The 22,092-nt window shown below is 40.4% G+C and overlaps 1 protein-coding gene across 2 annotated transcripts in view; it reads right to left on the bottom strand.

Moving 5' to 3' along the window:
• Positions 1 to 13,365: 13,365 nt before the first annotated feature.
• Positions 13,366 to 22,092, bottom strand: part of HMMR (hyaluronan mediated motility receptor) — a 38,553-nt gene continuing 29,826 nt past the window's right edge. For both annotated transcript variants that reach the window (XM_043913484.1, XM_043913485.1), the window contains exons 17-18: positions 15,634 to 15,796; positions 13,366 to 14,670 (exon numbers count right to left, since the gene is read on the bottom strand). In XM_043913484.1, the coding sequence (XP_043769419.1) occupies positions 14,651 to 14,670; positions 15,634 to 15,796 (183 nt within the window). In that variant the 3' untranslated portion in view covers positions 13,366 to 14,650. The remainder of the gene's footprint in view (positions 14,671 to 15,633; positions 15,797 to 22,092) is intronic.

Here is a 22,092-nt window from a genome sequence, read left to right as displayed (position 1 = left end):
GACTTGTTGCAATTTTCTCTTGCGAAAGAAAAGCAAGAGCCAGCAGTTGGAAAGCACGCAGACCATGCAATTGATTCCTATTCTGAAATAATTTATTGAGTTATGTCTGATTACAACAGAATCCGTTCGGTAAAGTTCTCCAGTGCTTTCTAATTAATGATTTCAAAAGACCGGTAAAAGGCACTGGTGGTAACAATACGCAGATGTTAAAAACCAACAGGTTATTTCCATTAACATGTCCTGCCTATCTGAGGAAATGGTGGGTGGAGTAGCTTTAAATTTGGCTGAACTTTAAGGACTGCTATTTCCCGTGATTCCCAGACTTACCAGCACCATACAATATATGAAACAAAATCAAGTGAAGCCTAGCAATCCTATTTTTAAAGTTTAAAGGGTATTGAATATACTCAGCTAAATTTTGAACCACCATTCTGGATTAAGGCTTTGTAACAATTTAACAACCAACAAAAAAATTGCCATTCAGGTACTTCCTGGGTGTTCCAGTGGTTAAGACTTCCGAATTCCAATGGAGGGGTTGAGAGTTCTTAGCTACACCTTCAGTTCAGTTCAGTTCAGTCACTCAGTCATGTCCGGCTCTTTGCGACCCCATGAATCGCAGCGCGCCAGGCCTCCCTGTCCATCACCAACTCTGGGAGTTTACTCAAACTCATGTCCATCCAGTCGGTGATGCCATCCAGCCTTAGCATGTAGCTAAGATCCTACATGCCTCAGGGTCAAAAGACCAAAACATAAAAACCAGAAGCAATATTGTAACAAATTCAATAAAGGTTTTTTTAAAAGTTGCCATTCATGTAGAGCTTTAGAAAAAGGTGACTTTTTATAACCTACTCCTATAAAGCACCTGGTAAACTGTATGAGGCATGTAGAGGGTCCGTAAGTGATGAAGAACATACAGTTTTAAAAAATTGATGAATTAAAGTTCATCCAATACTTCGGCCACCTGATGCAAAGAGCTGACTCATTTGAAAAGACCCTCATGCTGGGAAAGATTGAGGGCTGGAGGAGAAGGGGACGACAGAGGATAAGATGGTTGGATGGCATCACCGACTCAATGGACATGAGTTTGGGTAGGCTCCGAGAGTCGGTGATGGACAGGGAGGCCTGGCGTGCTGCAGTTCATGGGGTCGCAAAGAGTCAGACACGACTGAGCGACTGAACTGAACTGAAAGTTCATCAAAATTTAAAACTTCTGTTAATCAGAAGACAATATTAAGAAAATAAGTAAAACACAGACTGGGGGAAATGATCTTGATACATCTATCTTAAAGGACTTACATTCAGAATACTTAAACTCCAACTCAAAGTTTTTTAAAAATCATTTTTTAAATGGACATAAGCTTTGAACAGATGCTTTATAAAGTTAACATTTGTTTTGCAGAAGGTTTTACTTTCGTTTTAGGTTCCAAGGATTCACTAATAAACCACTCATTACACACACAATAAACAATCTTAATATTTAATAGATTATCTGACTTAATTTCAGTGAGAAGTGAAAGAAGCGCTTAGTCATATCTGACTCTTTGGACTGTAGCCCACCAGGCTTCTCTGGCCCTGGAATTTTCCAGGCAAGAATACTGCAATTGGTAGCCATTCCTTTCTCCCAGGGGATCATCCCAACCCAGGGATCGAACCTGGGTCTCCTTCATTGCAAGCAGAATCTTTACCTTCTAGGCCACCAGGGAAGCACAGTATTCAGCTATAATACAGTCAGTATACAATCCAATATACATAATTTCAATAAATAGTTATTAAAAGAAGAGAAATAGAAACAACAGAAGTAACAGCTTACATATCACCAAATTGGGAAGACAACCTATATCCAGACTTGAACAGTGCCAGGAAGTCCCCAAATAACAGCAATCTGGAGTCCCAGTTGGGAAAAGGGTCCTGGGTGGTGTGTCGGGTGAGACTTCAAATTGCAGCTTCAGGGAGCTCTCGTTTATAATCCCAGGCTGCAAACTATCATCAGTTTATATGCAAAAATGCAATGCGGCTCTGTGTTTTTTTTAAACTTTTACAATGCTATTTGTTTCACCTTGTGAGTCACAAGACTTCTTGGGGGGAGGGGGGAGGGGCGTTTGGCCAAGCCCTCAGGGGCTTAAGAAATTTCATACCCACCCCCTTTCTTATCTAAAGTGCTCCTAGATTAGCTGGTAACAATTGGTGCGCTTGCAGGCCAACTGGAATCCAGAGCCAGGCAAGGTCAGAAGGCCTGCTCCCTGACTTCTGAAGCCTGAACAAGACTACTTCTGTTTTAATTTCCCTAACATTATAGGTTAACAAGCATTTTGAGCAATTAGAACGTTCATTCATTCCTGGTGGGATATAGCATTACACAAACACTTCAGAAAACTGGCAGTTTACTATAAAGTCAAATAAACACCTACCCCATGACCCAAAATTCTACATCTAGGTGCTTACCCAAGAGAAATGAAAGCACCATATTCATAAAGTCTTGCACAAGAACATTCGTAGCAAGAACTTCCCTGGTGATCCAATGGTTAAGACTGCATTCTTCAAGACTTCCCTGCTGGTCCAGAAGCTGGCACTCCACACCCGCATTGCCGGGGGCATGGGTTCCATCCCTGGTCAGGAAACTAAAATCCCCCATCCCTTGCTGCACAGCCAAAAAAAGAATACTCATAGCAGCTTAATTCAAAATAACCTAAAACCTAAAATTCAAAATAAGCCAAAAAAAGAATATTCATAACAGCTTAATTCAGAGTAACCTAAAACAACCCATAAATCCATCAGTGATGAATGGTTAAACAAATTATAGTACTGTGGAATACTACTCTGTGGAATAATACTGTGGAATATTACTCAACTATTCAAAGAAATGAACTATATGAATGCAATGAAATAAAATTTTATATTTTAAGGCAAAACAAGAAAAACATAAAATTCTGTGTCCACTTGGCCTCCTCCCCTCACCGTGATGTGCAGTATGTGTCTGTATTACATACTAACCAGAGCTTGCCAAAGATGGGAGTATCTGATAACTGTAAAGATCAATCTTTTCTCCCCCGTCCTCTGTCAATAGCAATGCAGTTCTTTCCTGGTTCTGTAAAGGGTCTAGTAACTTATTATTTGCTTTGTATGTGTGAACCTGGACTAGGCACCTTTGGTGAACTTTATGTAAACATCAGTATGTCGTTTAGTTGTATGAACTTTTGTCTCAAAATGTATATGGCTGTGCTTTCAACTCTGACTGGCAGGACAGAGTTCTCAAAGCTTTATGAGAATCTGTTTTCCAGGTTATAACCCTCAGTTTGGCTCAAATAAAATTCCCCTTTTTTCCTTGATTGTTAAGTGAATTTTTATTCACAAATCTCAAAATCATTAGACTAAATGAAAGAAACTAGACACAAAATAGTACAATTTCATTTATATGAAATTCTAAAATAGGTGAAACTAATCTGTGGTGAAGAAAATTATCTTGCCTTAGGGAAAGGTAGAGGCTTCTCAGGTGGCGCTGGTGGTAAGGAACCTGCCTGCCTGTGCAGGAAACTAAAGAACCTGGGGACTTTTCTTGTTGCGGACCATGAGCTCCAGGGAACTCGGGCTTCAGTAGCTGCGGCCCACGGGCCCAGTCGCCCCATGTCATGTGGAATCTTCCCAGACCAAGGTGTGGAACCCATGTTCCCCGCACTGGCAGGCAGATTTTTAATCTCTGGACTGCTAGAGAAGTACGACAATCCTCTCTTGTCAGTAGTGTGGAACACAGACAGCTTCCACACTATTCAAGGCTAAGTGAAGTCGCTCAGTCGTGTCTGACTCTGCAACCCCATGGACTGCAGCCTCGCAGGCTCCTCCGTCCATGGGATTTTCCAGGTGACAGTACTGGAGTGGGTTGCCATTTCTTTCTCCAGGGGATCTTCCCGACTCAGGGATCAAACCCAGGTCTCCGGCATTGCAGGCAGAAGCTTTACCCTCTAAGCCACCAGGGAAGCCACAAGGGCTACTACAGAGATACAAGGCCTGAGTGGAGGAGATGTGGCCCAAGCTTCTCAGCACTTGGATTTTTACCCATAGTCCTCGGCACTCACAGATTCAGTCCTGCAAGTTCCCTGGGAGGCCAAAGCTTGGTAAAACCTTGGTAAAAACCTTGAGGCAAAAGCTTAGAGGCTTAAGGAACAGGCCCAAGTATAGGCCATTCCTTCTAAAGAGATCTTATCCACACCTTCAATACACCCTAGCCTGGTACTCCCAGGGAATGCAATCCAATCATACCACAGCTGGATTCTAAAAGGTCTAAAAATTCCCCCTTAGATAGTCTTTCCTTTGCAGACCCGCCAGGACTACTACGGCAGCTGCTGCTGCTGCTAAGTCGCTTCAGTCGTGTCCAACTCTGCGCGACCCCATAGACGGCAGCCCACCAGGCTTCCCCGTCCCTGAGATTCTCCAGGCAAGAACACTGGAGTGGGTTGCCATTTCCTTCTCCAATGCATGAAAGTGAAAAGCAAAAGTGAAGTCGCTCAGTCGTGTCCGACTCTTAGCGACCTCATGGACTGCAGCCTACCGGGCTCCTCCATTCATGGGATTCTCCAGACAAGAGTACTGGAGTGGGGTGCCATTGCCTTCTCCACTACTATGGCTATTACTGTTATTATTGTTGTTATTATTATTAGCAACTTTATGAAACACTAACCTCAATGGCCACTCACCCATGTAGTTGGTGTAAAGCCCTGCTGGTCTTTACTATATTCTGTACCTTTATTTATCCTTATACTATTTAGGCAGTGTTCCTTTTTCTTCAGAGTAGTTAAATCAGTTTGTAATTTTACATTTATGATTGATTGTCTTTCTTGCTATACTATAACTTTTAAGTTAGGCGTTGTCTTGGTTCTTTCTATAGCCTCTAGCAGATTACAAAAACCTTGATAGGACTTCCCTGGTGGCCCAGTGGTTAAGAACTAGCCTGGAAATGTGAGGACACAGGGTTGATGCCTGGTCTGGGAAGATTCCACATGCCTCGGGCAACTGGGCCGAGGTACCACAACTACTGAAGCTCTCTTGCCTGAGAGACCGCGCTTCAGAAGGAAAGCCCCAGCAACTAGAAGCCTGTGCACCACAACTGGAGAAATCCCGCTCAGCAACAAAGATCCAGCACAGCCAAAAGAAAAAAGAAAAAAAAGTTCTCTCTCAGAAATTATAGGCACTCTGGAGTGGTGTTAGCAAAACCCTGGGAATTTCCTTTAAAGTTGTTCCAAATATCTATTAAAACTGCTAATAAATGGAATTAGATATTTTATACAGTGAGATATGGACTGAAGAGCCTAGTGGGCTACAGTCCATGGGGTCGCAGAGTCAGACACAACTGAGCAACTTCACTTTCACTTTAACTGTTTTCATACTTGAAGGATTGTATAATGCTGGAGATGGGAGGGGGTTAGGTGTTGGAACTTGATATTATCAGTCTAAAACCATCATACAAGTGGTAGCATCAGTTCAGTTCAGTCGCTCAGTCGTGTCCGACTCTTTGCGACCCCATTAATCGCAGTACTCCAGGCCTCCCTGTCCATCACCAACTCCCAGAGTTTACTCAGACTCATGTCCATCTAGTCGGTGATGCCATCCAGTCATCTCATTCTCTGTCGTCCCCTTCTCCTCCTGCCCCCAATCCCTCCCAGCATCAGGATCTTTTCCAATGAGTCAACTCTTCACATGAGGTGGCCAAAGATTCCTCCTAATAACTGTTCCACTGCCTTCATATTTTTGAAAGAGAAGAAATCATTAGCATCTACAAAATGTTTAATGGGCATATTTTTTTTCCCTTAAGGGATTTTCTTCCATTAATGATTAAAAAAAGATAAAACTAAAAAAAATCCCCAAAGACCCTCCAAAAAAGGTCTTCAGGTAAATAAATAAAGCCACTTAAAACCAGTAGCCCAATTTGAAAAAGGAAAAAAATGAAAACAGCCCAATATTGAGAAAATAATCTCAGTATTAAAACTTTAGTATCAAAATGAACTACTTCTTTCAAAAACTAATTTTATTTATTTTTTGGCTGTGCTGGGCTTTCCTTACTGCGAGAGCAACAAAGATATATACAATATGTACCGATAAAATCATCACCATAATCAAGGTAGTGAATGTATCCATCATCCACAAAAGTAATATTGTCACCTTTCTTACTCCTGATATTGGTAGTTTATGTATTTTTATATTCTTGATTAGCTAGAGGTTTATCAGTTTTATTGGTTTTTCTCAATGAAATATTTTTCATTGATTTTTATTTTTGTTTTGTAGCTTACTGATTTCTGCTCTAACCTTTATTATTGTTTTCCTCCTACTTACTTTGGTTTTAAATTGCTCTTTTACTTATTTCTACAGTAAGAGTTCATTGATTTGAAACATTTCTTTTTTGGAAATAAAGGCCACCAGTGAGGTAATTTTGCTCTAAATCTGGTTTAGCAGCATTCTACGAGCTTTGATATATTGTGTCTTCATTTTCAATCTATTCAAAATAGTTTTTAATTTCCTTTCAAATTTATTCATTGACCAGTATCTCATTTAGTGGTGTGATAATTGATTTCCAACCATTTATGGATTTTCCAGAGACTTATGTTATTGACTTCTAATTCAATTCCATTGTCAATGGACAACACCCTTGGTATGACTGGAATCCATTTAAATTTAAAGACTGTTTTCACGACCTAGTGTATAAATAGTCAATCTTGACAAATTCTTGTGCTCACTTAACAAAATATTCTGCTCGTGTTAGGTGATTTCTATAAACATCAACTTGATCAAGTTGGTTCAGAATATTTTTTAAATCTTCTATATTCTTTCCAGTTTTCTATTTGTTCTACAATTTATTGAGGGAGGCTATTGATATATCTATGTAATTAATTTTTCTATTTCTCCTTGTAAATCTATCAATTTTTTGACTCATGTATTTTGAGACTATCATTGGCTACATAAATATTTATTTTGGCCTCCTGATGAACTGACTCATTTATCATTATCACATGAAACATATTCTTGGTAATATTCTTTGCCCGGAAATCTATTTTGTCTGATATTAATACAGCCACTCTAGTTTTTGTTTTCAATCTGTTAGCATAATCTTGGCACATCATCTTGTGTGTGTGTGTGGTAAGAACACTTAACAGGAGATTTACCCTCTAGCAAATTTTAAAGTGTAAAATACAGTATTTTAATTATAGGTATGATGTTGCAGAGCAGGTCTCTAGAATTTACCTTACACAACTGAGACTTTATGCCTGTTAATTAGCAACTCATTTCCTCATTCCCATGATGGTGGTTGGATGGCATCATTGACTCAATGGACATGAGTCTGAGCAAGCTTGGGGAGATGGTGAAGGACAGGGAAGCCTGGCGTGCTGCAGTCTATGGGGTCGCAAAGAGTCGGACATGACCGAGCAGCTGGACAGCAACATTTCCTCTGCCACCCAGGCCCTGGCGACCAGCACTGTACTCTTTGCTTCAGTGATTCTGAATATTTTAGATACCTCATGTTAAGTGGAATCATGCAGTTTCTGTCCTCTGGTGTTTGGTTAAGTTTACTTGGCATAATGTTCTCAAGGTTCATCCATTTCTTGCACGTGGCAGGATTTCCTTCTTTCTAAAGGCTTAATAATATTCCACCGCAAGTATATTACATTTTGTTCATCCATTCCCACATCTTAGCTATTGTGAATAACAATGCAATAAACATGGGGGTGTAAGTATCTCTTTGAGATTCCAATTTCAATTATTTGGGATAAATATACATAAGTGAGATTGCTGGACCATTGGCTTCCCTGGTGGCTCAGTCGGTAAAGTCTGCCTGCAATGCAGGAGGCCTGGGTTTGATTCCTCGGTTGGAAAGATACAACCCATTCCAGTATCCAGCTCCAGAGGAGCCTGGTGGGCTACAGTCCACTGGGTCACAAACAGCTGGACATGACTGAGTGACTTTCATGGTAGTTCCATTTTTAATTTTTTTTTAGAAAGTTCCATTGTATTTTCCATAGTGTTGCACCATTTTAAATTTCCATCAACAGTGTGTAAGTGTTCTAATTTTTCCACATCCTTGCCAACACTTATCTTGTTTGTTAGGCAGAAACTTTTTTAGTTGGATGCAGTCCTACTTGTCCATTTTTGTTGTTTTTTTTTTTTTTTTTACTGACCTTTGGTATCATAACCAAGAAATCATGGCCAAGACCAATATAAAAGTTTTTACCATGGTTTGTTATAGTAGTTTTAATTTAAGGTTTTACGTTTAAGCCTTTAATCCTTTTTGAGTTGATTTTTGTGTATAGTGTAAGGTAAGGTTCCAATTCATTCTTTTGCATTTGGATATATAATTTTCCCAATGCTATTTGTTTGGAGAGACTATCGTTTCCCCATTTCCAAAGGGAACCTGTCTCTGTATTGTTGTTGAATTACTGCTTGTCAGGGGAAGGAGGGACTAGGTCTTCCTATCCCTTCAGCTTGGTGTATCTTTTAACATCCTTGCATTTTTCACCTTATTTCTGTCATTATATATGAAGTGTATTTTTGTAGGCAGCATATAGTCATCTTGCTTTGTAATCTCATTTGATCATTTCTGCATTTTAAGTGAAGTAAACAGACCATTTACATTAATTTGATTGTTGATATGATTAAATTTAATTATAATACTATTAATTTCTTTTTGACTCATCTGTTGTTTTCCTTTTCCTCTTTTTCTGCCTTTTTTTTTGTGTGTGTGCAATAGAGTTTATTAAAGTATAAAAGGGATAGAGAAAGCTTCTGACATAGACATCAGAAGGGGGTAGAAAGAGTACCCGATTGCTAGTGTTAGCAAAGGAGTTATATACTCTCCAATGAATCCAAAGAATGTCTGGAGGTTGTAAAGACTTACCAGATCTACTCCCATAATTTACATATTAAGATAACAGAATTAGCCAGAAGGTTTAATCCAGAGACTGTCCTCAGGCAGGATACATTATTGTTATATAATCCTTGTAAAGACCAGACCTACTCCCATAATTTACATTTAAGATTACAGGATTAGCCAGGTTTAATTCAGAGATTGTCCTCAGGCAGGATACATTATTGTTATATAATCCTAAGGAATGTAGAGGAAAGAAAAAAAAGTTTGTCCTTTCTTTCTCCTTGAGAATTCCAGACCCCTCTCTCCTTGGGGACCCCCAGACTTCTTATCAACCTGCCTAGGAAATGACTCTCTCATTCCCCCCTTTTCTTTTAAGAGAATTATGTTCCCAAGGAAAAGGGGTGTCGTTTTCATACCATAACTACTTCCTGCTGTTTAGGGGCGTGGTCCCTAAATTGTTGAGGCAACATATTCTCCTAACCTTCATATTGAGGGTCTCTGATCCAGGGGCCCCAAGTAATAGTTGGAGGAGGCTGTGGCACTCATAGGAGCTTAGACAACCATTTGTAAATTAAAAGCTTTTAGACGGTTAGAAAACCCCATTATACAGTTACAGACATAAGGCAAAATAATCATTAAACAAAGTTAAAATCAAAATGAAAAGTCACATTATGTCCATAGTTACGTCAGTCCAACTTAAGGTTGTTAGATGTAAGAAGAGGCATCACATATGATTGTTGTTGAAGGTATTTGCAGACTTAGAGAAAGTCTTTTCCTTGAAGTGGAGATGTCCACCATGGCAAGCCTTCCACTGATGAAGAGGGGAGTGCTCCGCAGACCCAGCAGTTAGACAATTATGAAATGCAGTGTAGGAGTGAGCCCTGGACAGGAAGGCATTGTCTTGAGGATCAAACAGCAGACTCAGGATTTCTGGAGTCAGCAGAAGTAGGCTCACATAGATTATCAGACCCATTTTTGGCTTGTCCAGACAGTTGCATTATGGAAGCGGATGGGGAAGAAAGTGGGCCAGGGGCTTCAGTAAGCACGGAGTAAGTTGCCCCAGTATCTAAAAGGAAATTGACGGATTGGCCCCCCACAGTTATTAATACCCAGGGTTCCTCAGGTGTAATTAGGATGGGAGCTTGTGTGGGGACCCGTGGGCATCTTCAGTCCTGATTGTCTTGAGTCTGACCCCTGAAACCTATGCCTCTGGGGGCAGCCTCTCTTCCAGTGTGGTCCTTTGCAGACCGGACATGGAATCAGGGCAGCTTAGATGCCTGAGGGCAATCCCGCTTGAGGTGCCCCTCCTTTCCACAGTAATACCAAGCCCATCCCTTTTCACCTGGGTCCCTCTGGGCATTTCTCTCAGGCTGTTTAAGAATGGTTCTCATAGCCATTGCGAGGGCTTCTGCCTGTTCCTTTGTCCTTTTCTGCCTTTCTTTCTTTCCCTCATATTCCCTACCATAATAGACCTGAGCCAGTTGCAACAGATTATCTAAAGATTGATTTGGTCCATACACCCATTTTAATAGTTTATGGCGGATAACTGGAGCCAACTGAGTGAGAAATCTATCCTTTAAGATCACTCTTCCCTCTTCGCTTTCAGGATCAATCTCAGTGAATCTGTGAAGGGCTTCTCTCAGTCTAGGAATTTACCAGGAGCTTCCTTCTCCTCCTGTTCTATGTTTACCAATTTGGCATAGTTTAAAGGCTTAACGCACGCTTGTCTGCCTTAGTCCTCCAAGAATACATCTGACAAAATGACTCTGATCCCATTTTCCTTTAGCTGTGTTGTAGTCCCAGTCTGGTTCTGTAGCTGGGACCGCCTGATTCCCAGTGGGGAGGGCGGTTATCTCGTCCTCTCTCTTCCCTACTGATTCATTACCAAACCATTCATCTCCATAAGCAACCGCTTTTCTGAAAACTCGAGTTTTTGAGTCGGGAGTCAGCATTTGTCCCAAGATATACATCACATCCTTCCAAGTAAGGTCATAAAGCAGAGCAACACCTTTAAAACTCTAATATATTTTTCTGGGTCCTCTAAATAGTCTCCCAGATCCTCCTTGATTCTTTGTATTTCTTGATAAGAAAAAGGCTTATTAATTCTCAGACTGATTATTTCTCCCTGTGGGTGCTTCATGAAGAGGCACCAGCTTGTGTGGCTGTTCCTCAGTCTCTCTGGCTGCTCTGCGCATATGATTCCAGGGATAGATTGGAGAAACCTACTTTTCTTTATCTCTCTGTCTCCTGTCCTCCATCTCATCTAGCAAAGTAGGAGGACAGGAGGGAGCTGAAGGAGTCACACCCAAATCTATACCCTTAGGACACAAGTCTGGCATATTTTGCAGCGAGAAAAAGGGCAACACATATGCTACTTCTACCCATTTCCCTTGTTTTCTACAGAACCAGTCTAATTGTAAAACAGTATTATACTTAAGAGACCCTCCAACCGGCCACCGTTCACCATCCTCCAATGGATACCATGGCCATGCAGTATCACATAGGAAGACCAGGTGTGTCTTCTTCAAGCCCTGGGGACCAAATCTATCCCAGTTTTTCAGGACACAGTTCAAAGGAGTGAGGCTGGAGTTGTTAGCTCCCATCTTGTCCTGAAGAATCCCGGTCGAGCCCCCAAGATGAAAGGTTGTTGCTGAACCCACAAAAAGACGCCAGGATTCTTGGCCTCCAGAGGAGAATTTAATCTGGGGCCAGAGACGAGGCTTGATCGCTCAGAGCTTTTGTGCAATAGAGTTTATTAAAGTATAAAAGGGATAGAGAAAGCTTCTGACATTAGACATCAGAAGGGGGCAGAAAGAGTACCCCTTTCTCTGCCTTTTGAATTGACTATTTCTTTATAATTTCATCTTTGTTGACTTATTGACAAGTGTTTTATTTTAGTGATTTTATTAGGGTTTATAGTATATATTATTAAGTTACCACAGTGTGTTTTCAAGTAACATTATTCTACTTTACATATAGTATAAAGAACTTGCAATCATATTCTTCCATTTTCCCCCTCCTAGGCTTTGAGCTATTGCTGTCATTATGTAATTTTAAAGATGTCTAAACTACAGACCACACTCTTGCTGTTCAATTATTTTTACAGAGACTAATAAATTTTTTTTACATCTGAAAATAATTTTTCATCCTTGCTTCTGAAAACTACTTTTGTGGAGATAGTTTTAGGTTGACAGTTTTTCTTTATCACTGCTTTTCAGCAATTGTGATGTTTCATATTTATTGTTCCTAGGGTTCTAGTTTTCCTATTTGGAAACGTTACCACCATTACTTCTTCAGGTGATTTTTCTGTCCCCTCCTTCCCTCCTCTGGGAACTCTGATTACATATATGTTAGACTGCTTGAAGTTGTCCCAGAGGACATTGGTGTTCTGCTCGTTTTTTCAACCTCATTTCTGTGTTTCATGTTGGATAGTTCCTATTGCTATGTTTTCAAGTTCACTAGTCTTTCCTTTTGCAATGTCTTCTCTCTGTACTCCCAATGAGAGAGTTTTTTTCTTACATACTGTAGTTCTTATCTCTACAAGTTCAATTTGGATGTTTTTTAATGTTAAATATCTTCACTAAGTTTTGGTATATGTGGCACATATAAAATAGCCATTGTGATGTCCTCTGATAATTCTAACCTCTATGTCAATTCCGGATTGATTGAATATTCTCTTCAGGAGATGATGTTTCCTGCCTCCCTGCATGTCTAGGGATTTTTTGATTGGATGTTAAGAAACTGTAAAACTTACATTCTTGGGTGCTTGACATTTTTATAAACCTATGCAGTTTCTTGAGTTTTGTTCCAAAATGTAATAATTTTCTTAGAAAGGACCAATCCTCTTGGGTCTTCCTTTTTTAAGGTTTGTTAGGTGGGACCAGAATGCTCACTTTAGGACTAATTATTCCCCAGTACTGAACCCTTCTGCATATCTTAGTCAGTTCTCTATAAATCATGAGGTTTTCAAGTTAGGCTGGTGGGAACAGGCAGTGTTTCTAGCCTGTGTGAGCTTTGAGCACTGTGACTTTTAATTTCGGGGGACAGTCCTTCCCCAGGCTTCAGGCAGTTTCCTCATGTGCATAACTAGTCAATATGCAGCTGATTCCTTGCAGGACCCTTTGTGCATCTCCACAATTCTCCCCTCCAATTTTGTCCTTTCAGTACTCTGTCCTGCAGTCTCCAGTATCTTTGGTCTCCGCAGATCTCAGTTCCGGCTTTTCAACTCAGTTAGTTGGATGGGCTTTGCCTGGGTTCCCCTTTCATGTATGTTTGTAAACTCTCTCAAGGCTGTAAACATGAAAGAACTGTAGGATTCACCTTGATTGTCATGTCTTAGGGATTTTTTTTTTCACGTTTAACATCATGAAAATCATTCTTTTGTATATTTTGTCATTCTTGGACAGTTTTAGGTTGCGCGTGCATGCGTGCGTGCGTGCGTTTGTGTGTGTGTGTGTGTGTGTGTGTGTGTGTGTGTAGGGTAGGAGGAGGAGCAATAAATCTGATCCATGTTACCGCATCTTGGCTAAAAGCAGAACTCTTGAATGATTCCATTTTATTAGACAGTTTTTCTAATTTCTACATTTCCTTTGAACTTAACTATATATTAAGATCTAATTAAATAATTAAGAAAAGTTATCCCTATTAAAATAGTGTCTGTTGGTCCATCAATGGAGAAACATGACAAAAAGTTGGCTTGTAATATACCAACTGTGTAGATCAGGTATTTTAGGTGGAGAATGACCACTTTCTAAGTAGTATACTATTAATACCATTAGTGATTCTGGAGACAATATGGGGAGAGGAGGGCAGAGACAATAAATGCATTTTAAATAGAAGAATTAATGTGATTTCATATAATAGAAGTTGTATAATTGGGTCAGTGACAACATGTAATTTTATTTCATGATACATAAATATTAATCAAACACCCAGCAATCAGGCAGATGTCAAGCAGCTAGACAAATTCTCTAAGGAGGTTACGAGCAGGGACTTCCCCAGCAGTCCTGTGGTTATGACTCCGTGTTTCCAAAGCAGGGAGCATGGGTTCGATCCCCGATCAGAAACTAAGATACCACACTTGGTGCGTGGTGTGGCAAAAAAGAGGTTACAAGCAGAGTTTCTAAGAATTAACTGCTGTTTATGAAAGAAAAAAAAAAAAAAAAAAGCAGATTTCTAGACCAAACCACAGATTGTAATTTAAGAGGTCTGGGATGGGGTCTAGAAATCTGCAAATTATTAACCAACTCAGTGGCTTTGGTAAGAGATAACTATGGAAAAAACTTGCCTCTATTTCTTATTTGAACTGGATAAACAGATGATGGGTGGGACAGAATGAACATTATTAGGAGAATTAAGTAGAGGCAAGAACAAGCCAAGGTGTTTTAGCCTAGCATAAGAGGTTCAGACTAGAAAAGGTCTTCAGCATCAAACTAAAAAAAAACCTAAGGTTTCAGAATAGGGAAATGATAGTATGAGAATGATTTTTAAAAGACTATTGATTTGATAGGATGAGTGAGCAAAGCTGGAAAGCGTCAGAACATTAAAATGAGGCAATAAGGGGTGAGCATCAAGGAGGAAGTACTGACAAGAGTAACTAGAATGTCAAAGAACACTGGTAGAAACAGTCAAACTTCCTATCACATATATAAGGACAGGAAGTTAGTATTAAATAAGAGATTAACAAATATTATAAACACAATAGTAAGCAATAATAATAATAAAAAACATAGTAAGAAAAAATAGTCTTCAACAGGTTTTTCAGATGTTTACTTGCATGATTCTCGAAATTCCACTACAAGCTCAGGAGCAGTTTGTATTGCCTGGAAGGAGTATTAAACAGCAGTGTTAGTTTTCTAAATTAAAACTAATGCATCCGTCATTATGAACTAAAAGCAGTTTACCTTCTCTAAGGAAGATGAAGCAATACTTGCATTTTATTTATATTTCTTCATTCGCTATTTCAGGCAATTTCAGTTTATTGTCAAAGATACAGAGATTGTAGTCAAGAAAGAGAGAAAAATGGACTTCTTTGGTAGCATAGTGGATAGGAATCCACTTGCCAGTGTAGGGGACACAGGTTCAATCCCGGGTCTAGGAAGATTCCATATGCCAAGGAGCAACTAAGCCTGTGTGCCACAACTACTGAGCCTGTGCCCTAGAGCCTGTGCTCCGCAACAAAGGAAGCCACCGCAATGAGAGACCCTCACACCGCAGTGAAGAGGAGCCTCCACCCGCTGCAACGAGGGAAAGTCCAAGAGCTGCAACAAAGACCCAGTGCAACCAAAAATAACGTGAATAAGTAAAATAAAAGAAAAAAAGAAAAATCTACTTCTCCAAAATTACAAATCGGATGTTTAGGTTACAAAATGTCAAGGGTGTGATAGAGGGATTAATTCTGGTAGGGAGTGGGTATGAGCAAAAAAGGCAGACAAGGGGACTTCTCTAGTGGTCCAGTGGTTAAGACTCCACACTCCCTACGCAGGGGTCCTGGGTTCAATCCCTGGTCAGGGAACTAGATCCTACATGCCACAACTTAGAGTCTGCATGCCACAACTAAAGATCCCACATGTTGCGACTAAGACTCCACGTGGCCAAACAAACAAATAAGTAAATAAATATAAAAAAAAATAAAGAGAGAAAGAAGTAAGACAAGTTTTCAAGGAAGATATATCAGAAACTGTTAACAGATTTTCACAGTTCATAAAGAGAGGTAACTTGCTCAGTGCTGTGGAACCAAAGCCAAAGGAAGATAACAGAGTTCTGTATGTTTATTCACTTCTTACCTTCTTTTAATGGAGTTTTGGGAACAAAATTTTCTTTACTTTCATGAAGAAAAGCCTTTGAAGGATCAAAGTGTTTGATACCTAGAACTTTATTCAGTTCCTCCTGAAGTTTTGCTTCACTTTGTTTTCTTTTAGTAAGCTGAGCACGGAGTTTTAACACCTCCTATTGTAAGAAAAAATACAGTCAGTAAATAATTATTGAAGATCATGTTGGTGAAATGTGCTACCAATATTACTGACAATTCCACAGTTGCTCATTTTTCAAACCTTAATGGCAAAAGCCTACTGCATACAGGCTTTCAGACTATAAATTACAGTATGAACAGCTATGACAAAGAAGATAACAAGTCATTTAAATCTTCCTGTATCTCTATAGGTACAAAGTTGTATTTCTGATAAAAGTTCAACACCAAATTAAATGCTGAGCGTCACTACTGGGGAGACAGCATGAGCAGCTCTGCTGACTTGCTCCCTAGTGATATAAAAAAATTACAAAAAAAAGCAACTACTTACAGCCTCTGTAAATAGCTTTAAAGTAAAATAGCAAGTGAAGAAACAATTATTCAAGCAGATCCATAAAAAAGTGGTTTTTGTTTTTTAAAAAAGGCAGTGTCCTGTTGTGTTTGAATCAATGCTGTTCCCTCTCGCCCTAGTCCTTGCTTAGCAAAGCAGAGACTCCGCACCAGACCTCTGAAGCCTGGAGCACAGGGTTCCCTCCTCCCCCAGCTCCCAGTCAGGCTTCTCCTGCCAAGAGGAGCAGGATGTCAGCACCTCTCTTCCTCATCTGAACCACAGCAAATATGGCTGAGAGGTGTGTGTGTGAGGGGTCTTTTCTTCCAAGAAGCCAAGGCCCTATCTTAGGTGCAGAGTGCTGAAAATACCCAGACCCTGATCACCCTTTACCTGGCTCATGAGACAATGGTTCCAAGCCAACAGAGGCAAAGTGAGAGACCCTCAGATTGCTCATCTCCCTCTCCCCCAAGTCTACTAAGCATCCAGCTACAAGAACAGAGGTGTCACTCAGAGGAAATCTTGCCATAGTCCCCAAATCCAGATCTGAAGACTTGTCTCAGAAATTCTGCCTGGGAGGAGAATACAGAGCTCCTAATTTATTCCAGCACAAGCTGGAATCAAGATTGCTGGGAAAAATATCAATAACCTCAGATATGCAGATGACACCACCCTTATGGCAGAAAGTGAAGAGGAACTAAAAAGCCTCTTGATGAAAGTGAAAGAGGAGAGTGAAAAAGTTGGCTTAAAGCCAACATTCAGAAAACTAAGATCATGGCATCTGGTCCCATCACCTCATGGGAAATAGATGGGGAGACAGTGGAAACAGTGTCAGACTTTATTTTTTTGGGCTCCAAAATCACTGCAGATGGTGACTTGCAGCCATGAAATTAAAAGACGCTTACTCCTTGGAAGGAAAGTTATGAACAACCTAGATGGCATATTAAAAAGCAGAGACAGGAGGAGCCAAGATGGTGGAGGAATAGGACGGGGAGACCACTTTCTCCCCTACAAATTTATCGAAAGAACAATTCAACGCAGAGCAAACTTCACAAAACAGCTTCTGATCGCTGGCTGAGGACATCAGGCGCCCAGAAAAGCAGCCCACTGTCTTCAAAAGGAGGTAGGACAAAATATAAAAGATAAAAAGAGAGACAAAAGAGCTAGGGACGGAGACCCGTCCTGGGAAGGGAGTCTTAACAGACGGTTTCCAAACACCAGGAAACCCTCGCACTGGCGGGTCTGGGGGAAGTTTTCGAATCTTGGAGGGCAACCTAACTGAGAGGAAAATAGATAAAACCCACAGATTAGTGCCTAAAAGTAACTCCCAGCAGAAAAGTACCCCAGACGCCCGCATCCGCCACCAGCAAGTGGGGGCGGAACTGAGAGGAGCGGGCAGCATTGCTTAGGGTAAGGACCGGGCCTGAATGCCCTGAGGGCAATCGGAGGGAGCTTTTGTGAGAAACCAACTTAAACTGTGGGACAGCAAAAGAGAGAGAGAAAATTAACCGGCTTGAACGTGCTGCCGGCCTTTCGTAGAACAAAGGGTCTGAGCAAGTCCAGAGGAGCTAGCCGGTTGCGGACCGGCCCAGCCCCGCCGGAGCCTGGAGGCAGGGGGGAGGGGAAAGGGGCAAACTCGGCCCCAAAGGCGGCATCCCCTACCAAACTGCAAACAAGCCTCCAGTTTCTAACCAAAGACTTCCTGAAATTCTGGATGGTCAACATCTGCCGGGAGGGTCACGGCTAAACACAGGGCGCACGCACCCGACCGGCGAGAGCTGAAACTGAGGCTGGGACCGCGGAGGGGAGAAGGAGTGCCACACCCGGGGAGAGTGCGCCCAACAAGCTCCTGGCTGCCTGAGCTGCTCGGGCCTGGGAAGGCACAAAACGCAGGTGCAACCGAGTCCACGCTTTTGTGGAGAACCCGAAAACTGGAACCGCACGCAACGCAGGGCACGCTCCATATAGAGCAGCCGGGAGCCTGAGCAGCAAAGAGGAAGAAAACAGCGCCCCGCCTCCCCACAGTGCGACGGAACTAGCAAACCTGAACAAGAGACCACCTCCGCCCGCCTGAAAAGTAGGCACTGAAGAGACCGGCAAACAGAAGCCAAATAAACAAAGGGAACCGCTTCACAAGGGACCGGTTCAACAGATTAAAATCCTGATAGATAACACTGACTACACCGGAAGGGGCCTATAGATATCGAGAAGTGTAAGTTGGAACGAGGAGCTATCTGAAACTGAACTGAACCCACACTGACTGCAACAGCTCCAGAGAAATTCCTAGATGTATTTTTAATAAAAAAAAATTTTTTTTTTCTTTTCTTTTTTATTTTTTCTCTTTTATTTTCTTTTAAAATTCCCTATTACTCCCCCATTACTCCTTAGCTTTCATTTTCATATATTTTTATGGTTTTCTTAATTAGGAAAAAAAATTTTTTTTCCTTGTTTTTTTTTTTCTTTTTCTCTTATTTTCTTTTAAAGTCCTCTATTACTCCTCTACTACTCCTTAATTTTCATTTTCATTTCACTATAACCTTGCAAAAAAAAAAGAGAGAAGCCCTATTTTTAAACCAAACTTCATATATATTTCTAAAATTTTTTGTGTTTTTGTTTTTAATATTGTATTTTTAAGAGTCTAACTTCTACTCTAGATTTTTAATCTTTGTTTTTCAGTATGTGATATAAATTTTGGACATTTAAGAATCCAATATTCAGTTCCCATTTTTACTCAGGAGTGTGTTGATTACTCTCTCCCACTTTTGACTCTCCGTTTTCTACTTCAGAACACCTCTATTTCCTCCTTTCCCCTTCTCTTCCCAATCCAATTCTGTGAATCTTTGTGGGTGTCTGGGCTACGGAGAACACTCTGGGAACAGACAACTGCGTAGATCTGTCTCTCTCCTCTTGAGTCCCCCTTTTCCTCCTCCTGCTCATCTCTATCTCCCTCCTCCCTCTCCTCTTCTTCATGTAACTCTGTGAACCTCTCTGGGTGTCCCTCACGGTGGAGAATCTTTTCACCATTAACCTGGAAGTTTTATTATCAGTGCTGTATAGTTGGAGAAGTCTTGAGACTAGTGGAAGAATAAAACTGAAATCCAGAGGCAGGAGACTTAAGCCCAAAACCTGAGAGCACCAGAAAACTCCTGACTACACAGAACATTAAGTAATAAGAGACCATCCAAAAGCCTCCATACCTACACTGAAACCAACCACCACCCAAGAGCCAGTAAGTTTCAGAGCAAGACATACCACACAAATTCTCCAGCAACACAGGAACAGAGCCCTGAGTGTCAACTTACAGGCTGCCCAAAGTCACACATAACACATAGACCCATCTCAAAACTCATTACTGGGCACTCAATTGCACTCCAGAGAGAAGAAATAAAGTTCCACGCACCAGAACACCGACGCACGCTTCCCTAACCAGGAAACCTTGACAAGCCAATCGTCCAACCCCACCCACTAGGTGAAACCTCCACAATAAAAAGGAATCACAGACCTCCAGAATACAGAAAGCCCACTCCAAACACAGCAATCTAAACAAGATGAAAAGGCAGAGAAATACCCAACAGGTAAAGGAACATGAAAAATGCCCACCAAGTCAAACAAAAGAGGAGGAGATAGGGAATCTACCTGAAAAAGAATTTAGAATAGTGATAATAAAAATGATCCAAAATCTTGAAAACAAAATGGAGTTACAGATAAATAGCCTGGAGACAAAGATTGAAAAGATGCAAGAAATGTTTAATAAAGACCTAGAAGAAATAAAAAAGAGTCAATTAAAAATGAATAATGCAATAAATGAGATCAAAAACACTCTGGAGGGAACCAAGAGTAGAATAACGGAGGCAGAAGATAGGATAAGTGAGGTAGAAGATAAAATGGTGGAAATAAATGAAGCAGAGAGGAAAAAAGAAAAAAGGATCAAAAGAAATGAGGACAACCTCAGGGACCTCTGGGACAATGTGAAACGCCCCAACATTCGAATCATAGGAATCCCAGAAGAAGAAGACAAAAAGAAAGGCCATGAGAAAATACTCGAGGAGATAATAGCTGAAAACTTCCCTAAAATGGGGAAGGAAATAGCCACCCAAGTCCAAGAAACCCAGAGAGTCCCAAACAGGATAAACCCAAGGTGAAACACCCCAAGACACATATTAATCAAATTAACAAAGATCAAACACAAAGAACAAATATTAAAAGCAGCAAGGGAGAAACAACAAATAACACACAAAGGGATTCCCATAAGGATAACAGCTGGTCTATCAGTAGAAACCCTCCAGGCCAGAAGGGAATGGCAGGACATACTGAAAGTAATGAAAGAGAATAACCTACAACCTAGATTACTGTACCCAGCAAGGATCTCATTCAGATATGAAGGACAATTCAAAAGCTTTACAGACAAGCAAAAGCTGAGAGAATTCAGCACCACCAAACCAGCTCTTCAACAAATGCTAAAGGATCTTCTCTAGACAGGAAACACAGAAAGGTTGTATAAATGTGAACCCAAAACAACAAAGTAAATGGCAACGGGACCATATCTATCAATAATTACCTTAAATGTAAATGGGTTGAACGCCCCAACCAAAAGACAAAGACTGGCTGAATGGATACAAAAACAAGACCCCTATATATGCTGTCTACAAGAGACCCACCTCAAAACAAGAGACACATACAGACTAAAAGTGAAGGGCTGGAAAAAAATATTACACGCAAACAGAGAACAAAAGGAAGCAGGAATTGCAATACAATACTCATATCAGATAAAATAGACTTTCAAATAAAGGCTGTGAAAAGAGACAAAGAAGGACACTACATAACGATCAAAGGATCAATCCAAGAAGAAGATATAACAATTATAAATATATATGCACCCAACATAGGAGCACCGCAATATGTAAGGCAAACGCTAATGAGTATGAAAGAGGAAATTAATAGTAACACAATAATAGTGGGAGACTTTAATACCCCACTCACAACTATGGATAGATCAACTAGACAGAAAATTAACAAGGAAACACAAACTTTAAATGACACATTGGACCTAATTGATATCTATAGGACATTTCACCCCAAAACAATCAACTTCACCTTTTTCTCAAGTGCACATGGCACCTTCTCCAGAATAGATCACATCCTGGGCCATAAATCTAGTCTTGGTAAATTCAAAAAAATTGAAATCATTCCAGTCACCTTTTCTGACCACAGTGAAGTAAGATTAGATCTCAATTACAGGAAAAAAATTGTTAAAAATTCAAACATATGGAGGCTAAATAACATGCTTCTGAATAACCAACAAATCATAGAAGAAATCAAAAAAGAAATCAAAATATGCATAGAAATGAATGAAAATGAAACACAACAACCCAAAACCTATGGGACACTGTAAAAGCAGTGCTAAGGGGAAGGTTCATAGCATTACAGGCTTACATCAAGAAACAAGAAAAAAGTCAAATAAATAACCTAACTCTACACCTAAAGCAACTAGAGAAGGAAGAAATGAAGAACCTCAGGGTTAGTAGAAGGAAGGAAATCTTAAAAATCAGGGCAGAAATAAATGCAAAAGAAACTAAAGAGACCATAGCAAAAATCAACAAAGCTAAAAGCTGGTTTTTTGAAAAAGTAAACAAAATTGACAAACCATTAGCAAGACTCATTAAGAAACAAAGGGAGAAGAACCAAATTAACAAAATTAGAAATGAAAATGTGATCACAACAGACAACACTGAAATACAAAGGATCATAAGAGACTACTACCAGCAGCTCTATGCCAATAAAATGGACAACTTGGAAGAAATGGATAAATTCTTAGAAAAGTATAACTTTCCAAAACTGAACCAGGAAGAAATAGAAGATCTTAACAGACCCATCACAAGCAAGGAAATCGAAACTGTCATCAGAAATCTTCCAGCAAACAAAAGCCCAGGACCAGATGGCTTCACAGCT

This window comes from Cervus elaphus, chromosome 9 (assembly GCF_910594005.1).
Source record: "Cervus elaphus chromosome 9, mCerEla1.1, whole genome shotgun sequence".
Lineage (NCBI taxonomy): Eukaryota > Metazoa > Chordata > Mammalia > Artiodactyla > Cervidae > Cervus > Cervus elaphus.
The sequence above is the reverse complement of the archived record's forward strand: the minus strand, read 5'-3'. Positions and strand labels throughout refer to the sequence as shown.